Consider the following 16,054-nt stretch of genomic DNA (forward strand, 5'->3'; position numbering starts at 1 on the left):
TTGTCCTAACACCACTCAAAACGGAACCAGGGCTTCTCGGTATGGCAGACGCTAGAGCCAGACTACAGAAAGAGCGGGATGAACCCTGACCACCTTCTATTCAAACGAAGTAAAAAGTTCCTGGGGCTCCTGGGGGGCTCGGCTGGTTAAGTGTGTGCCTCTCGGCTCAGGTCACGGTCCTGGGGTGCTGAGATGGAGCCCCGCACCGCGTGCCCTGCTCAATGGGGAATCTGCTTCTCCCATTCTTGCTGTCAAATAAATTAAAAAAAAAAAAACAAAAAAAAAACTTAAAAATATGTGACACTAAAATAAAAACTTGAAAGAATAATAAAAAACGTACTCTTCGTCTATTTCCCATAGGATTTCTGCAGTGAACGAGCGCTGCCTTGCAGACAGCAGCAGAATCACAGCCATCGCACTCCCAGGTGAACGGCAACGGGGAACTCCACTGACGGGAACTGCCGGTCAACTGCCATTTTATTAAAGCAGCAAAGGGTCAAAGAGCACATGCACCTCAAAATGTACGAAAGGGGCGCCTGGGTGGCTCAGTGGGTTGGAACTCCCGACTCTGAATCTTGGGGTTGAGTTCAAGCCCCATGTGGGGTATAGAGATTCCTTATAAACAAAATGTTTAAAAACAAACAAATAAAGGGGCCCCTGGGTGGCTCAGTGGGTTAAAGCCTCTGCCTTCGACTCAGGTCATGATCTCAGGGTCCTGGGATCGAGCCCCGCATCGGGCTCTCTGCTCAGCGGGGAGCCTGCTTCCCCCTCTCTCTGCCTACTTGTGATCTCTATCAAGTAAATAAATAAAATCTTTTTAAAAATAAATGAATAAATAAAAATAAACAAATAAAATAAAATGGTAAGAATCACCGAAGCATCACCTGTAAGAAAGCCACAATTCGGCAACCCTCCCTGAAGCTGCTGATTCTAGCTGCTCTTCACGGGGTATGAGCAGGGTGCCGCCGGTCTGCCGACACAACTTCATCTTTGTTGGATTTTTATCTCCCTTTCTTTAACCAGACTAAGCATTTTCTCTTGCTTCTTGAATCTCTGATCATTAATTTAAGTTCAATACAACACCCCTTCATCATCTGTCTTGCGAGTAGCAATTCCTTGTGTCTCACATGTCCGCTGGCACACTTTGGCCGACGCTGCCATCCTTCATTTTTAATTCTTTCTTAGCCAAATGTAGTACTTAGCAATTATTCAAAGTATTACTAACTTTTTTTTCCATAATGCTTTTAATCTAAACTCTTACGGTATCTGGAATCTTTCACACTTCACAAGGTCAAGTCAGACTCTCGGTATCTTGTCTGCGGTTCTCTAGCTGATTCTCTGGTGTTCTACACACAAAATCCAACCGTCTACAAGTTAATGGTACCTCCACTTCCTAACTACTTACCCCTCATCTGTACTGGTTTGTACTAGAAACTGGTAAGAAACTGGTGAAGATGTGCCTCTTTGTCCTACGAAGGGCGCTCCCGTGGTTCTCTATTCAACACAACGAAGGGCTGGCATTTACAGTTCTGTACGGTAGCCCGAGCAATCAGGTTAAGGACTTCTGCAGCCTTCTTATCATCTACTCAGAGGATATAGTAGTTCTAATTTTTAGTAATATGAGAACATGAGTGTAGAGACTTCCTAATAATATCCTTGTGTTCCTAGTGTTCCTAGATGAACCTTAAGTCTGAAGTTCACTGTATAAGGTGATTTCTTTTAAAGATTTTATTTAGTATTTAAGTAATCTCTACACCCAACACGGGGCTCAAACTTAACTGCCCTGAGATCCAGAGCAGTGCCATGCGCTACCGACTGAGTGAGTCAGGCACCCCAAGATAACGTTTTAACTAAAGTGAGAGCAGAGCAGGGCGCCTGGGTGGTTAAGTCGTTAAGCATCTGCCTTCAGCTCGAGTCATGATCCCAGGGTCCTGGGATCGAGCCCTACATCGGGCTCCCTGCTCAGCGGGAAGCCTGCGGAGTTCTCCCTCTCCCACTCCCCCTGCTTGTGTTTCCCTCTCTTGTTGTGTGTCTGTCTGTCAAATAATAAAATCTTTAATAAAACAAATAAATAGAGAGCAGAGTAAAAGCTCCATGATGACAGGCTCTGCAACAGCGCAAACTCGGATATAACGAAATTACAGTTGGCTTCTGTCCCCTCTTAGAGGTCAAACAGAAAACGTCACTATTTTAGTGATATAAAACTGCATTTGACCCAATTAAAATTTCTGTACCCCAGCTATAGCCACTGCTCAGGTTTTACAGTGCATATATGCCTTCAATAAGAAAATGCAGTAAATGTCCCATTTCTCACTGCCAATCACCAAAGCTCATTATAATTTATATTCCCAGTAATAATACAATGATTATTACTTTGGCTCAGGTCATGGTCCCGGTGTATGGGATCAAGTCCCACATTGGGCTCCCTGCTCAGTAAGAAGCCTGCTTCTCCCCCCGTCTGTGCTTTCTCTCTCTATCTCTCCCAAATAAATAAAATCTTCTAAAAAAAGAAAAAAATCTTAACAAAGAAATTGTAATCCAGTCAGGAAGAGCTGTATGTTTTATAAATAAGCAAAACCACCTGCGCCCTAGAAATGGACATGACAAGAAAGGAAACATTAAAGTACAACGTCCAAGATCATAATCAGTTCTCAAAGAATCTGAACGGTAAAAATCAGTTTAACTAGATAGCTGAAGTGGAAAAGGGGACGTATTGAGAGACAGTGAAATAATCATATCCTTATTGTTCCGTATGTTAACAGATAACAAAACCAAACCATGAAATAACATGAGCTATGGTGTGCTGTTGTTCTAAGACTGGGATTCAAGATTAAGGGAACAGAAATATACCTGGTTACCTGCTGTTTGAGAGAGGTGCTGAGGCGAAATGATGGGGACTGGACAACTTTTCAATAAAAGACACCCAAAGGATGCTGGGGCAGTGGGGCATCCAAACACAGAAGGATGAAATCAGACCGTTCCCTGGCAACCCACGCAACAATGAACTCAAACAGGCCTGAGGCTTAGACATAAGAGTTAAAACTGTATAATTCAAAAAAAAAAAACACAGCAGGGTAAAATTCCTCATGACCTCAGGTGAGGCAAAGAGTCTGGGTTTTCTCGGATGTAACACCAAAGCCCCTGGCGATAAAAGAAAACTTTGTAAAACTGAATTGCAACAAAATGAAAACGCTTTTAGGCTTAAAGGGACACCATTAAGAAAATGAAAACACAAGCCACAGAGTATAAAACTACATTTGCAAAAGATGGTTTCTGATTAAAAAAAAAAAAACTATATCCAGAATATATAAATAACTTCTATAATTTAAAAAATTTCAATAAAAAGAAAAGGGGGGGGGGGAGGGAGAAACAAAGAAGAAGGAAATCTTACCACCCGTGACAACACAGAAAGACCCACAGGCCATTATGCCAAGTGAAATAAGTAACAAGTCAGATAAGACTAAGACAATATAATTTCACTTATATGTGGAATGTAAAAAAACAAAACAAAGGAACAGACTCTTAAATACAGAGAACGGGTGGTTGCCAAAGGGAGGTGTGTGGGGGGATGGGCAAAACAGGGGAAAAAGATTAAAAGGTACAAACTTTCAGTTATACGAAAATTAAGTCATAGTGATAAAAAGTACAGCATAGGGAATATAGTCAGTGCTGTAATAATGCTGCATGGTGACAGGGGGTGGCCACACTTAGCATGGTTGAGCACCAAGTAACAGAGAGAATTATTGAATCGTTACATTGTACACCTGAAACTAACGTAACATTGTATGTCAACTCAACTTCAATAATATATAACAAAAAAAGAAAGAAAATAACATTAATTAAATAATGAGCAAAAGATTTAAAAAGACATTTCATCAAACTAATACAGGAGTAGCTAATAAGTACATGAAAAATGATGTTCAACATCATTAAAAGATGCAATTAAAATCACAATTTAGGACATTCCAAGAAAGGCAAAACAATGGTGGCAGTAAAAAGATCAGTGACAGATGGCCAGGTGTTAGAGAAGAGAAACAGATGAAAAGCGAGAGGACAGAGGATTTTTAGGGCAGGGGAACTATTCTGTGTGCTGCTACAATAACAGATGCACGTCACTATACACTTATCAAAACCCAGAGGATGCACAAGACTGATCCCCAATGTAAGCTATGGCACTGGGTGATAATGGTTCATCATTTTTTTTTTTAAGATTTATTTATTTATTTACTTGACAGAGAGAGAGAGAGAGAGAGAGAGAGAGAACACAGGTAGGCAGAGCAGCAGGCAGAGAGGGGAAAGAAGGCTCCCTGCTGAGCAGAGAGCCCGATGTGGGGCTCGATCCCAGGACCCTGAGATCATGACCTGGGCCTAAGGCAGTGGCTTAACCCACTGAGCCACCCAGGCACCCAGTTCATCATTTTTAATACCTTAATGTGGGATGCTAATCTTGGGAGGGAGGGTTTTCATGTGTAGGGTACAAGATACATGAAAACACCCTCCATATTTTTTATTCAATTTTGTTGTGAACCTAAAACCGCTCTAAAAATAAAACGTCTATTTAAAAGCATAAAAAAAAAAAAGCCCACAGAATGAGATACCATGTCATACTCACTAGAATTGTTATAACAACAAAAAAAAGACAATATCACATGTTGGCCAAGATATGGAGAACTGAAGCCCCTGTACACGGCTGCTAAGAACCTACAGCCACTGTAGAAAACAATTTGTCAGTTGCTTGTAAGTTGAGCACAGAGTTACCAAAGAACCAGCAATTCACTCCTGGGTATCTATCCACCCAAGAGAAATGAAGACAGACATATTTCCACACAAAAGACAAAGCTGTAGGGGCGCCTGGGTGGCTCAGTGGGTTAAAACCTCTGCCTTCAGCTCAGGTGATGATCTCAGAGTCCTGGGATCGAGCACCACATCGGGCTCTCTGCTCAGCGGGGAGCCTGCTTCCTCCTCTCTCTCTGTCTGCCTCTCTGCCTACTTGTGATCTCTGTGTGTCAAATAAATAAAATCTTTAAAAAAAAAAAAAGAAACTGAACACCAAAAACACCGTAGAGTTAAAAGCAATCTCCTTGGAGAGCAGAAATGGGCAAAGGGGGGCGGGGAGAGTAAGGAGACATTTGCTCAGCTTGTGTAAAAAGCACTGTAGAAAGAGCTGACATTTTACACTATTAATCCTATATAACTGGGGGGAAACCTAGCAACAAATTTTGTTAACCAACAGGTAATTAGCTAAAAACTTCTGGCTAACATTCAGTTAAAAAACTATCCAAATTTTAGTATAATATTTGATAACATTAAGAAACAGGGCGCCTGGGTGGCTCAGTGGGTTAAAGCCTCTGCCTTTGGCTCGGGTCATGGTCCCAGGGCCCTGGGATCGAGCCCCACATCGGGCTCTCTGCTCAGCGGGGAGCCTGCTTCCTCCTCTCTCTCTGCCTGTCTCCTCTGCCTACTTGTGATCTCTGTCTGTCAAATAAATTATTTAAAAAAAAAAAAAAAAAAAAAGGAAATAATGTCTGGTGGCTCAGTTGATTAAGCCTCTGTCTTTAGCGCAGGTCCTGAGCCCAGGATCGTGGGGTGGAGGCCTGCATCGGGCTCCCTGCTCAGTGGGGAGTTTACTTCTCCCTCTCCCACTCACCCTGCTTGTGCTTGCTCTCTCTCTCTCTCTGTCAAATAAATAAATAAATAAAATCTTTGAGAAACAATTTTTTTAATTTAAAAGAAAAGTCACTATTGGAATAAATTTATTCTGTCTGCCTCTCATCAAAACATTACAGTAGAAGGGAAAAAAAATCACAGTAAATAAGGAGTCAAAATCCAACCTTCTAAATTAAGGAAAAGGCTCTCTTACTTCATAGTAGATTCTAAAGGCGCTAGTACATACCAGAATCTTCTGTGGGCTCAGTTTTCACTTTGACGGGGCCACAGCTGAAAGGAAGAGAAGGCGGGATAAAGATGTGCGCCGGTACCGGCCGTCCACGCGCCGTCCACTCGCCAACACACAAAATGACTCACGTGACCCAGCTTAACGCAAACTGACTCTATATTAAATTTACATATTTATTTCTTGCGTAAATATAACTTGTCCACTGAATTTAGTACTTTAATTCCAATCAGTCTTTTTTGGAAGAAAGTGTAACGACGTGCAAGTTCCACTTTACTCCTCCTCCCTGTGGAGCCCAGTGTAGCTATCAACTCATCCTGTTAGCTTCCCCCAGGAACTACTTAGTCAAAAACTATATTCTCGTAGGACCCCAAATGAATCACTGAGTATTAACCTTCAAGACGTGTGATATGGGCCTTTTTAATATTCTAATACCTCAAGATTCTAAAAACTAAAGGTGCTGGGGTGTGGAGGTTTACTCGTACCGATCAACTGCATATTACCTTCCACCGGGAGACAGCATGGACCTTTCAGCGTCTGTGACCATCACACGACCTCCTATGTACAAAAAAAAAACATGAGATTTAGGTTTCGCCAACACTTTCAACAGGACTCCTATTTCCAACGTTCTTAAACAGAGAATGAGCGAGGGCAGGAGCGCTTGCTGCTCTGGGTCACACCGGCGTGAGTGCCATGTGAATCCGCGCAACAGCGTCCTTCACTCTCTCCCCATAGGGAAGGAAGAGAGGGTGCGGATCGGCCAACAAGCAGCTTTCATCTCCTCAGCCACCAGCACCCTCTCCCCTTAAGGAAAAAGCTCAAATTTTTATCGGTGAAACAAACACAGCAATGCACTATGATTCCAGCAATCCAGGAACGCCCCAGTGGCACTGGAGCGCGGACAAACATTGCCAGCAGAGGTATGTCTGGCTCGGAATTGGCAAACAGTGACTGTCTGACAAGAACAGGACTTCTATTTGAGCGTGATGAAAATGTTCTGAAATTGGGGCACCCTGGGTGTCTCAGTGGGTTAAAGCCTCTGCCTTCAGCTCAGATCACGATCCCTGAGTCCTGGGATCAAGCCCCGCATCGGGCTCTCTGCTCAGCAGGGAGCCTGCTTCCCCCTCTCTCTGCCTGCCTCTCTGCCTACTTGTGATCTCCATCTGTCAAATAAATAAATAAAATCTTTTAAATAAATAAATAGAAAATTTGGAATTTTAATAAAACAAGACAATAAACCTTTACTTTCTCAATCTTATAGAGAACACCTACAAAAAAGCAATAGCTAACATAGTGACAAGAGCTCAAATGTCTTCCTCCTAATATTGAGAAGGTGAGGTCTGCTATCATCACTTCCATTCGGTATTGTATTGGACATTCTGGCTAGAAAAAAAAGATTAAGAAATAAAAAGTATCCAGACTGCAAAGAGGTAAACTGTCCCGATTCACATACAACGTGATCCACTGCATAGAAAGTCCAGAAACAAACAAGCAGGGTCCACTGACTGTCAACAAAAATGCCGACGCACTTTGAGGGAGAAAAGAGAGTCTTTTAAACAAACTGTGCTGGAATACAATTTACAGCCTTACCATGTGCCATATACAAAAATTAACTCAAAACTGACCACAGATCCAAATGTAACAACTCAGGCTATAAAATTTAAGGAAGAAAACAGAATACACCCTCATGACCTTGTGTTAGGCAACAATCTTGGATACAAGATCAGAAGCACAAGTGATAAAAGAATAGCCCAAACTCTATAGAAATTAAAAACTTCTGTTCCTTACAGAACACGGTCAAAAGACAACTTGTAAAACTGGAGAAAATGTATTAAATCTACATCAAAAATATAAAAAGAACTCTTACAACTCAATAACAACACTACAAATAACCCAATAAAAACACATGGAAAGGACCTGAACAGACCTTACTCCAAAGGATATATACATGGTCGCTAAAACATGAAATGATACTCAACTTTCCAAACCACAGTGACACACCACTTCACATCCATTGGAATGGATAAAACCAAAAAGACAGTAGCAAGTGCTGATGGGGCTGTGGAGAAACCAGAACCCTCAGACAATACCAGCAGGGACATAAAATGGTACAGGCACCTAGAGAGTAGCTTGGCAGTGTTTTTAAAGCTAAATGCAAAATCAGTCTATGACTCAGCAAGTCTACTCCTAGGCATGTATACCAAAGCGAAATTAAAGCCCATGTCCAGACAAAAACTTACTCAAGTAGGTCTATGGTAGTATTATTTTTAACAGCCCACTGGAAACAATCTAAAGGCCTATCAACCCATGAATGGACATGAGAGGTATATTCAAATGTAGGAATACTTGCCATTCAGCAAGAAAAATGAAATAACTAGTATATTTTTAAAGATTTTAAAATTTTATTTGACAGAGAGAAACACAACGAAAGAGGGAATGCAAGCAGGGGGAGTGGGAGAGGGAGAAGCAGGCTTCCCACTGAGCAGGGAGCCTGATGCGGGGCTTAATCCTAAAACCCTTGGATCATGACCTGAGCTGAAGGTAGATGCTTAAGGACTGAGCCACCCAGGCGCCCCAGGAAATAACTACATATACACCCAACAATCTAGATGAGCCTTGGGGCACCTGGGTGGCTCAGAGGGTTAAGCCTCTGCCTTCGGTTCCGGTCATGGTCTCGGGTCCTGGGATCAAGCCCCGCATCGGGCTCTCTGCTCGGCGGGGAGCCTGCTTCCCCCTCTCTCTCTTCCTGCTGCTCTGCCTACTTGTGATCTCTCTCTGTCAAATAAATAAATAAATTTTTTTTTTAAGATTTTATTTATTTATTTGACAGAGAGGGATCACAAGTAGACAGAGAGGCAGGCAGAGAGAGAGGGAAGCAGGCTCCCCGCCGAGCAGAGAGCCCGATGCGGGACTCGATCCCAGGACCCTGAGATCATGACCTGAGCCGAAGGCAGCGGCTTAACCCAATGAGCCACCCAGGCGCCCAAATAAATAAAATCTTAAAAAAAAAAAAAAAAATCTAGATGCGCCTCAACTGAATTATGCAGAGTGAAAGACCATCTCAAAAGCATCCACACTATATATCTAATTTATGTAACATTCATGAAAACAATAGTGATGATGATGAAAGTATTCTGAATTTAGATGGCAAGGACTGTAAAACTTTGTAAACTGTCACTGTAAATTTACTAAAGCCCACTGAATTCTATACTTAATACAAGGGAATTTTATGTCGTGCCAAGTATACCTCAATAAAGCACCTAAAATATTGATCTTTTCATCATGATGAAAAGAAAACAAAGGTTATTAAACAAAAAATAAAATATGGGTGTGTGTATATATTATTTTTCCTTTCTTCCTTACACTGGTTAAGAGACTGCTAATGATAATGGTCATTTATTTTCAAAAGTCTCAAATAAACCTGCCTCCAAAGGGCACCAGTCTTCTAAAAATCACTTTTCCCTTCAAATGCAATGGCTCAAACTTCCCAATAGGAAGTCCTGTTGAAATCCACCTCAGTCTTCAAGAGCCCACCTCAATGCCCTCTTCAACTTGGAAGCCTTCCTGGGTCACAAACAAATGCTTCCTCCAACAAACCATTTGTACAGCGTGCAGGCTATGCTCCCGCTGTGGGGACGTTATGAGTTTTTGTCTCTTCCATTAAAACTACCAGCACTCCAAAGCTTCAATGCTTGAGGCAAAGCTGTGCATCCCCCACTCCCCACCCAATCTTGCGCCCAGAAGTTCTGCGCCTACTCAATGACAGCTAGGTAATGAAGTCATCCTCTTAACTCTGGAAAATGAGGGCACAGCCAGTGTATGATCGAACACGTCGCCAGGGTAAAACCTTGACTACATCATAAGGAAAGTAGCAGAACTAAAGACAAAAAAACAAGTCTCTACTTTTTCAGTTCAGCGACTTCTCACTGGTTTATATATAACACCCTACTCCTAAGATGTCTTACATCATATTCTCAAAATAAGAGAAATCAGGAAAATATGTTTAATTTGGCCCAACAGGCTTGGGAACTATCTGGAAACAAAGTAATCACTTACCTAGGTGCTTCTTTGGCTCTAGGAAAGGTCTGCATTAAAACAAAATGAAAAACTACACATGAATATATAAAACAAATTTAATTGACTTCTAAAGTAAACAAGAATGTTTAAAATATATTATAATAAACTGAATATTCAATTTTATATACTAAACTGTTGACAGAAAAGGGATAAAGTACTTCACCTCTTAATGATAAATGAAATCCCTGCTTTGTTCTCTAAAATCCATTTCAGGGTGGCAAGATCATAGTTCTCGGGGTGTTTAAAGGCAACTCCTTCTGGAAGGCCCTGCACGACCACAGCAGACTGATCACGTAACATCTTCTCATACGGAACAGGTACCACTGTTGATTTGCCTAAAGCTTTCCCTGGGGGCGAGGGACAGCGTTCAGGTAGAAGAAGATAAACATCATTAAATGTGGAGATTAAAAAAACAAAATCATCATTAGTTTATCATGGCTTAACAAATGGCATTCATGCTGTTTTGTAATATCCGACTTCCAAACAAATTCAAAGTACCAGAGGGCCCTATTCCCATTTTAGAAGTTCTAAGCCTGAAACAGATCCAAAAGGCCAAAATGAAAAGTATATAAAATATTATATAAAATCTACACAGAACAAAAGAAACAATGCCTGCTGTCTTCCACCATCGTCTTTCTTTTCGATGGCCTTGCCGTGGTATAATACAATCTTCTCATATACCATTCAGCCTTAGAACATGGAAACCTAACAGGTCCCACTGTTACCATAAAGTATCCAGCAATTTTTGGCCAATATTTCACTGAAAACTTACCAGATAAATACAAAGGGCAAGCGTAACTGAGTGTGTTCTACCACCCCGTCTGAGTGTATCAGGCAGAGGCCCACACCGCCTAGAAACCCTATTCCCCGTGCCCCGCCCCCGTGAGATGAATTTTACCTATGATCTCACAGTGTAACCAGTAACTTCTCCCTCCCACAGTTTTGGGGTTTTTTTAAGCACTTTGTTTGCCACGTGTTTAGACTAACAAAAGATGGTTTTTTCAGGAAACTGGTGGGATCAGCACACAGGGCAAAAATAAACAGTTCTCTTTGGGTGAGTATTATGTATTAACGCAGGTTCTCCAGGGAAAGGGGTAGTTGATAGTGGGAGGATCTATGCAGGGACTGAGCCAGGGAGTACCTGGGAAATCTACTTTTCTCTTCTTACAAACCTCACACAGCTTGTAAATAGAAAAGGGGAAAAAAAACCTGCCCCACAGCTCTAATAGGTACATCTGTTTGTTTCTGGGTTTCTTCAAATAAGAAATGGGAAGTATCGTCACTCCTGATGTTAACCCCATGTTTGGAAATCGATCCATTCAGTTTGTCAGAAATGCGATTTGACCTTGAAACCAGTTACACAATTCACCCTTTAGCAAACTCAATTACATAATGTCTCTTTTAGAAAATGCAAGTGTAGGGGCGCCTGGGTGGCTCCGTGGGTTGAGCCTCTGCCTTCAGCTCAGGTCGTGATCCCAGGGTCCTGGGATGGAGCCCCGCATCGGGCTCTCTGCTCAGCGGGGAGCCTGCATCCTCCTCTCCGCCTGCCTCTCTGCCTATTGTCATCTCTCTGAGTCAGGTAAGTAAATAAAGTCTTAAAAAAAACCAAAAACGCAAGTGTATAACCTTACCGTAGCAAAAGCAGAAATAGTCCTCAACCGTTTTTCTGAGTGTCTCAATCTCCACGGCATCCACACTCATGCGATTTGCCGGGGCCGCAGATTTCATCTTGTGCATCTCTGCAGCCTTTTCCTCTTCTTCAACACCTGCAAAGTAAGTAATGACGTAAGATGCCCACATCCATTATCTTAATATTTGCCTTTCCGTAAGAACAATTTTCTTCTAATATTATAATGGTCATCATTTGTTATAAAAAGACAAAAGAGGGGCGCCTGGGTGGCTCAGCTGAGTAAGCGGCGGCTTTCAGCTCAGGTCATGACCTCAGATAGGGTCCGGGACAGAGCTTAGCATCAGGCTTCCTGGCTTCAACCTCGCCCTCTGCCCCTCCCCCACCTCACCACACCCACAGGTGGGCGCGCGCGTGCGCTCTCTCTCTAATAAATAAAATCTTTAAAAAGGCGGGGGCGGGGGAGCAGGGGGCATTTAAAAATAAAAACCTACAATAAATGACTTGAATAAAAACCATAAACAGGGGAAGGGGGTTTGGGAGAGGCGGGGTGGGGTTATGGACATCGGGGAGGGGATGTGCTATGGTAAGTGCTGTGAAGTGTGTAAACCTGGCGATTCACAGACCTGTACCCCTGGGGATGAAAATATATGTTTATAAAAAATAAAAATTAAAATAAATAAATAAATAAATATTTAAATAAATAAATGAAATGAAATAAACAAGAACCCCCCCCAAAAAAACCATAAACGGTCATCACCTGAAATAACTGCAGCTTTAACAAAGAATTCTATAAAGTAAAAATTAGCTACTTGTAGTTTTGTTTTGTTTTTTTTAAGAAAAGGTATCTTTACAGTAATTTGTCACCTACAAACTTAAATGAGATTAGCAATGTCACAGAAAACATTCCAGGTTCAGAATGTCCAACACACAGCCACTAGACACCTGTGGCTGCTGAGCACCTGATGTCCCAGTCCAAATGATGATACGCGGTACATCTGCCATTAATACTGGATTTTGAAAACTTAGTCCAAAAGAGCATGCAAAATACCGCACTGATCATTTTTATGTTGACCACATGCTGTTTTAAATATACTGGGTTAGGGGCGCCTGGGTGGCTCAGCGGGTTAAGCCTCTGCCTTCGGCTCAGGTCATGATCTCAGGGTCCGGGAATCGAGTCCCACATCAGGCTCTCTGCTCAGCAGGGAACCTCCTACCCCTCTCTCTCTGCCTACATGTGATCTCTCTCTATCAAATAAATAAAATCTTTAAAAAGTAAAAAATAAAAAAAAATATTGGGTTAAACTATAACCACTGAAATAAATTTCACTTGTTTCTCTTGTTGTCATAATACAAACATTTTAAATTATGAGTGATTATCATCTCATTGCTCCAAACTGTGGGAAAGAAAATTCTCCCCAAGAAACTGTAAAACTTGGGCGCCTGGGTGGCTCAGTTGGTTAAGTGACTGCCTTTGGCTTGGGTCATGATCCCGGAGTGCCGGGATCGAGTCCCACATCGGGCTCCCTGCTCAGCGGGAAGTCCACTTCTCCCACTGACCTCTCTTCTCATTCTCTCTCTCTCCCCCTCTCAAATAAACAAAATCTTAAAAGAAAAAAAAATTGTAAAACTGACTCATATACCTACTGATCAGGTTTCAGAAGACACTATTGATCCTTATCTGCAAAATACTTTATATAAACAAATATTATGTACTTGAGAATTACATCCAAAGATTATTCTCTAGGGCATTAAATTATTGGTAACAAAAAGAAAGTACGAATACTAATAGGCAGGGACTACAATTTGCAACGGAGGAGAATTCCCCTAATGCTTAGTGCTAAGCACTGGAGAACCACACAGGCAAGACAGTACAGGGAATGGGAATACGAACACAGCTGCCCGTGGGACTACAGTATTCACGGGACAGATGGCAGCCGATATACACATAATCAAAACAACATTATTACTATAAACTTAAATACACAAACATGATCAAAGCCTTAAAAATTCTCAAAGCGATCAGAAATAATGAAAATATTTAAATAGATTATACTATCATAAAGCTTAAAAGATTATAGTGGGGCGTGGAGGGGGGCCTGCAGTGTAGAGAAGATACGCTTTTCTAAAAAGGGCTAAAAATATGATTAAGAATTTACATTAATGAATTAAGAAAAATATTTTATTTACCCACGATCTGCTCAATTTATCATGAATTGGATCTAACTTGATAATGGAAATTTAAATGGATCTAAGTTGATAATGGAAATTTAAATTTGGCACTTAAAGACACACACACACACACACACACACACACACACACACAAACATCCCTACAGGGGCGCCTGGTGGCTCAGTGGGTTAAAGTCTCTGCCTTCGGCTCAGGTCATGGTCTCGGGGTCCTGGGATCGAGCCCCGCATCGGGCTCTCTGCTCAGTGGGGAGCCTGCTTCCCCCCCCCCTCTGTCTACTTGTGATCTCTGTCAAATAAATAAATAAATAAATCTTTTAAAAAAAAAATTTTTCATCAGTTGGATGACCTCCCACTCGGAGGACCACAAAATGAATTAAGAACTCTGACAACTTGGTTCTATGGAAGGAATCAGAGACTGGTTTAACTCTGCAGCGTGCTTACACAAATTTCGTGTACAGAAAGACTTGCTCTGAACACGCCAAATACCTATCAAGAAACTAATGGTTCATTTAAATAAGAACCTTTAAGGGCACCTGGGTGGCTCAGTCGTTAAGCCTCTGCCTTCGGCTCAGGTCATGATCCAGGGGTCCTGGAATCGGGCCCCACTTCGGGCTCCCTGCTCAGCGGGAAGCCCGCTTCTCCCTCTCTCACTCCCCCTGCTTGTTTCCCTCTCTCACTGTCTCTGTCAAATAAATAAATAAAATCTTAAAAAAAAAAGAACCTTTAATCAATTCAAGATTTCTCTACCTCCTCTCCCAGGTGTGCCACTAATCCAAACTAACACCAAACAAGGAACACAGGATAAACATTTACCATTTTTCTTAAACTCTTCAGCTTTTACCATTATATATTACAATGTCAGAGACATCTTGAGCTTCTGAAATGTGTCTCTAAACATTTTAGAAAATCCTTTTAGTATAAATCCCATTCTGCTTTAGAAAATAAGACATTTGTTATCCATAACTATTTAGGTCCAGTATTTACAAAATACAAAAGACAAAGATACAATACTTACAGTATTTTACAAAATCTTTCTGAAAATCCTTTCTGGTATTAACAAAAGCACGTCCTCTCTCAGTTCCAACCACAAACACGTCTGTTTCATAAACCGCGATGCAGGCCACTTCTGCCTTGGACTTGGCGAGTTCTTTACACTAAATACAAAGAGCAAATGTGGTATTACATACAGATGTCTTAAAGTACTGTGTATGGTGGATGAATAAAGAATCTTGTCACTTCAGGGGCGCCTGGGTGGCTCAGTAGGTTAAAGTTGCTGACTTTGGCTCAGGTCATGGTCCCAGGGTCCTGGGATCGAACCCTGAATCGGGCTCTCTGCTCAGCGGGGAGCCTGCTTCCCCCTCTCTCTCTCTGCCTGCCTCTCTGCCTACTTGTGATCTCTTACTGTCCAAAAAAAATAAAAAGTCTTATCATTTCAATGGTCTTACAGTATCTGGAATCAGATGACGTTCCTAGTTTCTGGCCTTAGATTATCATAGAAAAAGAGTCACCATTTTTTAAAGGTACCGCTCTTTTATATAGTTTTCAATCCCAATGTTAAACAGGAAAAAACAGAATTTGTAAGAAAAAAGGGCAGAAATGCCTTCTAATCCGTCCCCAGTCAAATCCCCATGAAAAAGCCTCAGACTTCCACCCAAGGCTTACTGGAGAGCACGCTCTACAGCAACACCCAAGAGAAGTGAGGGGCGCAGGATTTGGCAGACAGAGAGTTGATGGCTGGTGTGGCTGAGTCTGGGGAGCTCTGAGCGGGGAGGGCCCTCCCAAAGAAAGGGGAGACCTTGGGCCAGGGAGCCTGGAACACTCACAGCACCAGGAAGGGTCAGGGCCATCAGGGCTAAAGGGAAGTCTGAAGCCAACTGACAACATCTACTACATCATCCCACCTCCAGAGTATCCCTGTCGAACGCACCAGGCGAATCATGCTGGGGTGATTTTTTTTTTTTTTTTAAATAAGCATGGCTTGCTTGGAATAAGTATATTCTTATGAAATTAAAAGTTCTTAAAAATCTTGGGCACCTGGGTGGCTCAGTTGGTTGAGCAACTGCCTTCGGCTCAGGTCATGATCCCGGAGTCCCAGGATCGAGTCCCACATCAGGCTCCCAGCTCCATGGGGAGTCTGCTTCTCCCTCTGACCTCCCCTCTCATTCTCTCTCACTCTCTCTCTCTCAAATAAATAAATAAAATCTTTAAAAAAAAAAGTTCTTAAAAATCTTAACTCTTATATAACATTCCATTTCCTTTTATTT

The 16,054-nt window shown here is 41.9% G+C and overlaps 1 protein-coding gene across 12 annotated transcripts in view; it reads right to left on the reverse strand.

The window, feature by feature from the left end:
• GTF2I (general transcription factor IIi) overlaps positions 1-16,054 on the reverse strand; it is a 101,685-nt gene that overhangs the window by 58,723 nt on the left and 26,908 nt on the right. For all 12 annotated transcript variants that reach the window (XM_032872408.1, XM_032872406.1, XM_032872403.1 and 9 more), the window contains exons 3-8: positions 14,806-14,944; positions 11,602-11,736; positions 10,134-10,317; positions 9,950-9,978; positions 6,397-6,451; positions 5,894-5,937 (exon numbers count right to left, since the gene is read on the reverse strand). In XM_032872408.1, coding sequence (XP_032728299.1) covers positions 5,894-5,937; positions 6,397-6,451; positions 9,950-9,978; positions 10,134-10,317; positions 11,602-11,736; positions 14,806-14,944 — 586 coding nt within the window. The remainder of the gene's footprint in view (positions 1-5,893; positions 5,938-6,396; positions 6,452-9,949; positions 9,979-10,133; positions 10,318-11,601; positions 11,737-14,805; positions 14,945-16,054) is intronic.

Source organism: Lontra canadensis, unplaced genomic scaffold, assembly GCF_010015895.1.
Source record: "Lontra canadensis isolate GAN:19392208 unplaced genomic scaffold, GSC_riverotter_1.0 scaffold45, whole genome shotgun sequence".
NCBI lineage: Eukaryota > Metazoa > Chordata > Mammalia > Carnivora > Mustelidae > Lontra > Lontra canadensis.